The following is a 7,405-nucleotide window of genomic DNA, read 5'->3' as shown; positions in this document are numbered from 1 at the left end:
TAGTACTTGGGAGGCAGAGGTAGGCAGATTTCTGAGTTTGAGGCCAGCCTGGTTTACAGGTCAAGTTCTAGGACAGCCAGGGCTACACAGAGAAACCCTGTCTTGAAACAAACTAACTAACTAAACAAAACAACAAAAAAGAAAAAGTGACAGTTAAAAAAAAAAATCCCACAGACTTCATAGTTGAAAAGAACTACACAAGTATGCACTGCTGATATTTAATATAAATAGCTTATGGTTTATGGTTAAAAGCAGTTAGATGCCTTCATCACAAATACTACAAATACTGAAGCTGGTTTTATGTCAAAATATGCCTGCCTCCTTCACCTCAGGATAAACTGTAAATACCAGAGCACACCCACCTCCCTTACGTCAGGACAGACTGAGAAGAGACTTGGAATTGAGCACTGGCACACCCCAAAATGTGTCCCTGTTAGAAATACCATCTATTGCATGAGCATGCTGATGAGCAAGCATTTCCATATGTTCCAAGAAACCCAGAACGGCCAATTAGATAACTGAAAGCTTAAAGGAGATGTAGGATAACTGAAAGCTTAAAGATGTTACATATTCCTTTTTTTTTTTGTTAAATGTTTTCTTCATACCATGTATTTTGCATGTTATTTTTCCTCTTTCCCAACTCCTTTACAACTTCCTGCCCCCTAATAATAAAGACAAAAATGCCAAAACAAAAGCAAAATGAAACAAAAAGTCCACAAAAATATCACTGAGTTTGTTTTGTGTTTTCCAACTACTCCCAGCTGTGGGGCATGTCCTAGAATGTGTTGAGATACCCAGTGAAATTCCATTGGCCAGAAACTGATTTTTCCCAAAATCTATGCTTCTAGTCAGATTACAGCTAGGAACATTATGGAAAAGGTGGTAGATTACAACTAGCAATAGACTTATAAACCCCTGAAAAGTCAACATCAGAAACAAGAAATTTAGTGTCTGCTGGACGTCCCCTGAGCTTCATGGACCACAGTGTGTCTTAGCATTGCCTCCACAGGATTCAGGGCTGGAGGATACAAGCCGGAACCTGTGTGCCCTTTCTCAGGCCTGATCTCAGCTGCTCTGTCATTCTCTCAGTCTTGAGTCATCTTTCAGGCGGACTCTCCAGCATGGGATCAGAGCTCTTCTGTAAATGGCCTCCTCCTCCTCAGAGCTGCACTGTTTGCTGACAGCCGGTCGAAGTCCTGCAGCTGGAAACGGGCTGCCAGCTGATTGACCATTTTCTGCAGGGTCAGGAATGCTGAGACGACTTGGAAAGTCAGGAAGACAGTGAAGATGATGTGTATTGCTTTCTCCAAGGGCAGATTCCTCAGGCCTTCATTAAGGAGCAAGAAAAGGATTAAAGGCAACTGCAGTAGAAGGCTCAAAAGCCAGAAGCCAGCCAACTCAGGAACCTGCAGTGACACACATCAAGAGTTAGAAGATTAGTAAAATACAGCTTTGTTTTAGTTTTGCATGCAGATGCTCAGCACTGGAAAGAGCCTACAGTATGGGTTCCATGAGTGATTCAGGAGTATGCCTTAGTCTCATCCTTAGAGAACTATCTAGATGAGAAAGCCAATGTAATGTGTAAGGGAGTTCAACATTTAAAGGTACAGAGTAACTGCTACAGAGACCATGTGTTGGAAAGGGAGACTCACAGGGTGTGCACTGGGGAGTACCCCACCCCTGAAGCTCCAGCACGACTAGGAATCAACACATTGGCCTGGTCTGGATGGTTGGCTTAAAAAATGGCAAGAAAAGCCAAGAAGAATTTCTGGGTGGGGGCTATTATGAAGGGCTTAGCAAACCACAGAATAATTTAAAGACTTTAGAAATGAAATCCTTGGCAGGGTGGTGATTCAGAAAACATGGGCCTGGCTGGCATTGGACAGGAATTTATAATTTTTCTTAAGGTTCTAAACAACTTAATTGGCCATTTTTTAAAGCTGCATACATGTACAGAATGAACTTTGATCATACCCTCTGCTGTTACCCCCTTGTCTCTCTCCCTTTCTTACTGACTCTCCTCCTTCAGTACTGACCAAATATTTCCAAACTAAGAAGTGAGAAATGTCACTGACTGCTGAGTTTACTGTGCTTAGTTACCTCATAGGAGCCACTGCGCTTCATCCCAGTAAACTTGTCAAATATCATTTTCCTTGTCTAGTAGAAGAAACCAGAGCTCAAAAGATTAAGCAATGACAGACTTCAAGTCGGTTCCTTAACCCCAGGCTGGTGCCACCTCCAGCCCGGCTGGCCACTGCATTAGTCACACGGAACCTTAACTGTCTTAAGTACAGCCCTGAAGGGCGGGAGAGCCCACCTTCTCCTGCAGGTTTCCCATAGAGCCCAGGTACAGCCGGATAGCTTCGATCAAGGTTATGAGGACGATGACAGTGATCACAATGAATTTGTAGTAATCAGGCAAGACCGAATACTGGAGAAAAAAAAAGGGGGGGGGGGAGAACATGCTTACAAAGCCTTTTGTCAAGTGAAGTGTCTGCGGGGTAGGAGGGTTCTGTGAGCCTTCGTGGGGATGTAAGGAAGCGAGTAGTGGGGTGAAGCGGACTCACCTTCATGTGGAGCATCACAATGCAGCTCACCCACCACAGAGGGAAAAAGTACGAGTTGAAATACAGTGACATCTGCAGCGGCAAGCTGGAGACCATCTCGTTATCTGTGGAAAAGGTAGAAAAGGAACACATTTTTAATCCTAGCCAATGGCCTAGAAACCTTCATATTCCTGAGCGTTAGTATTGATTCAATAGTGTTTATAATCACTAACGGTATATTCATCTGCAAACCTTTGACTTCAGGCACAAGTTGCTTGGGAGTGTTTCATGCCCTTCAGGTACTGGCCTCCACAGTCTGCTCACAGTTTGTAGACTGGGGGTTTGGGTTAAATTTGGACTATCAAACTGGACATGGTAACACATGCCTTTAATCAGAGCCCTTGGGAGACAGGGGATCACTGTGAGTTTGAGGCCAGCCTGGGCTACATAGTAAAAAAAGGAAAGGAAGAAAACAAAGAACTATCAGCTGGAATGGTGGCACATTCTTGTTACCCTAACACTCAGAGACAGGGAAATAGCAAGTCTGAGGCCAGCCAGGGCTACATCTGACCTGTCTCAGAAAAAAATAAAATCCCAAAGAGCAATGTCATATGAAATTCTATCGCCTCCTTTGTAGTGTTTCTATAAAGAGCCTTATAAAATGGCTCTCTTATAGGTTAGCTCTTATATAATAATTAATCTCAAATTATAAAAACATCCCTCTTCCAGCAAATCCTAGTCCCATATATTCCTTAATGCTAATCTAGTGCCATTTCCCCTAAATCCTTCCTTGATTACATTCCCGCAGTCCAGTAGAAATCATTCCCCTCTAGGTACTTATCACTCTAAACTGTATATAAAAAGTGCTGGTTAGGGCTGGAGAGATAGCTCATTGGTCAAGTGCATTTGGCACTCTTCTAGAAGACTGGGTTCAGTTCCCAGCACCTACACAGTGGCTCATAAACATCTTTAACTCCAGTTCCAGATCTGCTGCCCTCTTCTGGCCTCTTTGGATACCTGGCATGCATGCTGTACACATACATACAGGCAGGGACATAGTCCTATACACAAAATAAAAAATAAAAAAGCAGTGCTGGCAAAGATTCATATTCTTCTCATCTAAGATGCAGTGTGATGCTCTGAAGAGACCATGGCTTTAGAAGCTGTGGGGAGTAGAAGAAAACGACTCCATAGGCACGGTGGGTAGCGCTCTTAGGAGGTGTGGCCTTGTTGGAAGAAGTGTATCATTGGGGGTGGCATCCCAAAAGCTCAAGCCAGGCCCAGTGTCACTCCCTTTCCTGCTGCCTGCAGATTCCGATGTAGAATCATCAGCTACCTCTCCAGCATCATGTCTGCCTGTGTGCCACCATGCTTTCTGATATGACAATAGTGGACTAAACCTTTGACCCGAGCCCCAATGCAATGTTTTCCTTATAAAATTAGGTGTGCTCATGGTGTGTCTTCACAGCAGACAGAAGCCAAGGTGCCGGAGTTGGGATGTATTACTACATCTTTCTGAGCATTCATTTAATCATCTCTGGAATGAAGGCTGCCTTTCAGGCTAGTTCGCTCTTACTAGTGTGCCCACCACACTTACTGCATACTCCACAAACTGTGCCATTTCCTTTTCTTACCTGTGTACACACAGTCTCAGTGTGAGCAGTTTACACTTACATTTCCTAGTCAGAACCTTGCTTTATACACTATGAATGCCAAGCACGCACGAGCAGGAAGAACAAATTTCAAATGCACACTGACATACATACAGCCATTTGTGACACACAAGTTCCATTTAAAAACTGAGCCCTAGAAAATACATTATAAATTTAACGACATTCTTATTTTAAATTGGTTTTTCTGAATGTAAGAATTTTGAAAGATACTAGCATATGTTACTTTGTAACTTTTTTTTTCTGCATGGTTTTTGTTTGTTTTGTTTTTTAAATGACATCTAATGCTTCTGAGACAAGCCTCTAGAAGCAAAAGTTCTGTAGCAGGTTTTTAGCCCCCAAATCATGACACAGAGACTTGTTACTAGTCATGAATGCTTGTCCCACTAGGTCCTGTAACTTATTTAACCTGTTTCTCTTCATCTATGTTTTATCTCGGTGCTTTTTACCTTTCTTTCATTCTGTATGTCCTACCTTCCTGCTTCCTCCATGTCTGCCTTCTGCCTGGCTGGAGGGTGCCTGGCTGGTTGGCCCCGGTGTCTCCCTCTTTTCTCTCCACCTTTGTCTCTCTTGAGCCTAGATTCCTCTTCCTACTTATTCTTTCTCACCACCAGTCCCACATAGCCCTTTAATGCCTAGCTATTGGCCATTCTGCTTTTTATTAGCTCCATCAGATGCCTTATGCAGGCAAGGTAAAAACAAACGCAACACATCTTTACATAGTTAAACAAACGCAACACATCTTTACATAGTTAAACAGATCTCTATTCCACAAGTTTCCTTTACGTTTTAAGAGTGTGCTTGACTATTGTGGTCTGTTTTTACTTACCTTAATTTCTTAAATTATCCCTAATATAGAAATGAATTTTTGAAATCTGTTAATTCTGAACATTGTGGATTGAGGTGTTGTGGAGGTGAGGTATTGAGAATGTGAGGTGTTGTAGAGGTGAGGTGTTCTGGGCTGAGATATTGTGGATCTGAGGTGAGGTGATAAAAACTTTTTACAGACTAACACCAAACTCAAGTTAAGCTGACACTTTCAGAACCTGTAGAGCAAAACTTGTCAAACATTCCAAGGAGACCAAGGCAGGAGTATTTCACATTCAGAGCCAGTCTGGGTTGCACAGCAAGTTAGTTTCAGGACAGCATAGGCACTTCTTGATTGCACTGTAACAACAACATTGTTGTTTGCTTTAAAGCTATGGGGATATAGTTTCATAGAATGATGGCTTAGCATGCCAGGGCTCTTTTTATTTTATTTTATTTTATTTTATTTTATTTTATTTTATTTTGTGTCCGTCCATACTTCAACACATCAAACTTACGCAACTGAAACTTCAGGCCAAAATAGAAATAAATGAGGCGCAAGATATAAATTATTAAATTTTACAAAAGTTCAAGTTGAGTTCCGAAATGAGATAAAATTGAAGCATATATAATTGGGCAAACAAATTTCACTGACCTTGGCAGAGACAGTGAATTTACACAGCTTTTTTTCGAATTTCACTGGTTGGGGAAAATATACGATACGTGAAAAGCATATGAATTTCCCGTTTCTGGTCTTTACGTTGGCGTCCAAACAATTAACACTCCCCAGGGCCGAGGCTCTGCGGCCTACAGAACTGCAAAACAAACATTTCTCCATCTTTTCCAGTAGCTGCCCTTGAATTATCAGATTTTAGTGCACGGTAAAGCTCACTCTTAGAATCAGAAACACCAAAATCTAATTTTTCAGGTTTTTCTGCACATGACCTAGTTTAGGTAAATGACCGAAGGTGACAACCCGCAACAGGCAACGGTCGTAAGTGGCTTTGCTTTCCCATTTTCCCGGTTAAAAAGTGGCCAAAACCAAGCTGGAGAAAGGACCTCTCCTTCCTTGAGTTCACTGGTGAAAACGCTGTGTGCTGTAGTCAGGACTGAGGAGGCTGCACCTGGATGGAGGGGCAGAGGGAGCAGGCCGGGGAAGGCCAGGCGAGCGGACAGTGGTTTAACAGGGCTGGTTGGGTGAAGAAGCCAGCCGCTCCCCTTTCCCACTGCGGGCTGGGAGTGCGGCTGGTGAGGAACGCGCCTGCTCGGCCGGCCGGCCGGGTTTGAAGCAGCCACGCTGTGGTCGGGCTGGGCGGGCATGCGCCGCAGCTCTCCCAGCCTGGCCTGGACGGCCGGGTGCGTCACGGAGGAACGCAGCGGGGCCGTGCCGGGAAGCAGGCGTTCCCGCTCCACGTTCCGATTCTCTCGGCGACAGCGCCACCGCGGCTGAGGCTCGCGGGCGCCCGGGTGGGCAGCGGGCCGCAGCTGGCCTCCCGCACGGGGGAAGCGCCCCGGCCGAGGCCCCCGCCGCCATTTTTCACCCGGGCACGGCCCGTGCGGCCGCCCGCGAGCCACACCCCCGCGCGGGCCTGCGCCCTCCACTCACCCGCCGCCTCGCTGGTCTCCGGCCCGGTGCGGCTGGAGTCGCCGAACACCGTGAGGCTGAAGTTGCCCAGGCGCTGACGAACAGGGTCCGGCAGCTCCATGCCCGGCCTGCCCGGCCTGCCCGGCCTGCCCGGCCTCGCCCCTCACACCCGCTAATCCGCCGGCCGGCAGGCGCAGCGGCGTGCTGCAGTTCCCCGGGCAACCGGGCCGTGCCGGCAGCTAGGGACTTGGTGTCTGGGTTGCCCTGCACGGTCCAGAATCTTCCAGATTTGCAGGGGCGAGCAGAGGCTACTGGGCCTGCAGCGGAACGTAGCCCAATAGAGCTGCAAATGGCAGTTCCTTAGTCCTGCCTTTTAAGCCGCGGGTCTTAAAAGAATCACAAGTAACAGGCGATCGTTTGCAAATTGGTGCTCCTTTTCTAGAGGGAAATGAAAAACGAATACAGATCTTAAAGAATGCCCCTGACCCAGAGATTCTTTTCTGAGATAGGGCCAGGGTAGACCAAGTGCACCTGCTTCAGAAGGGAAGGAAATAACTCCAAGAGTAATTGTTTCTGGATCGTGGATGATTTCAAAACTTAAACAAACAACAACAAACATCAACCTGTTCTGCTTTCTATTATAGTGTATCATTTTAGCACTAAGGAGAATCTACAGTTTGAGGTAAGCCTGGGCTACATTACAAGACCTCAAAAACCAAAGCAAAAGAACCGTTAAGTGTAATAGACATACACAGAAAAGCACAATCCATGTGTGTCAGGATTCTCCCCACCCCCTC

The 7,405-nt window shown here is 45.6% G+C and overlaps 1 protein-coding gene across 1 annotated transcript; it reads right to left on the bottom strand.

Moving 5' to 3' along the window:
* Positions 1-202: 202 nt before the first annotated feature.
* Tmem17 (transmembrane protein 17) lies at positions 203-6,741 on the bottom strand. Its single transcript, XM_051200641.1, has 4 exons — positions 6,630-6,741; positions 2,568-2,671; positions 2,318-2,431; positions 203-1,406 (listed from the first exon to the last, which is right to left on the bottom strand). Exons 1-4 carry the CDS (start codon positions 6,727-6,729, stop codon positions 1,128-1,130), a joined length of 597 nt encoding a protein of 198 aa, XP_051056598.1. The 5' UTR covers positions 6,730-6,741; the 3' UTR covers positions 203-1,127.
* Positions 6,742-7,405: the final 664 nt, after the last annotated feature.

Source organism: Phodopus roborovskii, unplaced genomic scaffold (assembly GCF_943737965.1).
Source record: "Phodopus roborovskii unplaced genomic scaffold, PHOROB, whole genome shotgun sequence".
NCBI lineage: Eukaryota > Metazoa > Chordata > Mammalia > Rodentia > Cricetidae > Phodopus > Phodopus roborovskii.
Note: the sequence above shows the minus strand (reverse complement) of the source record. Positions and strands in the feature narration are given on the sequence as shown.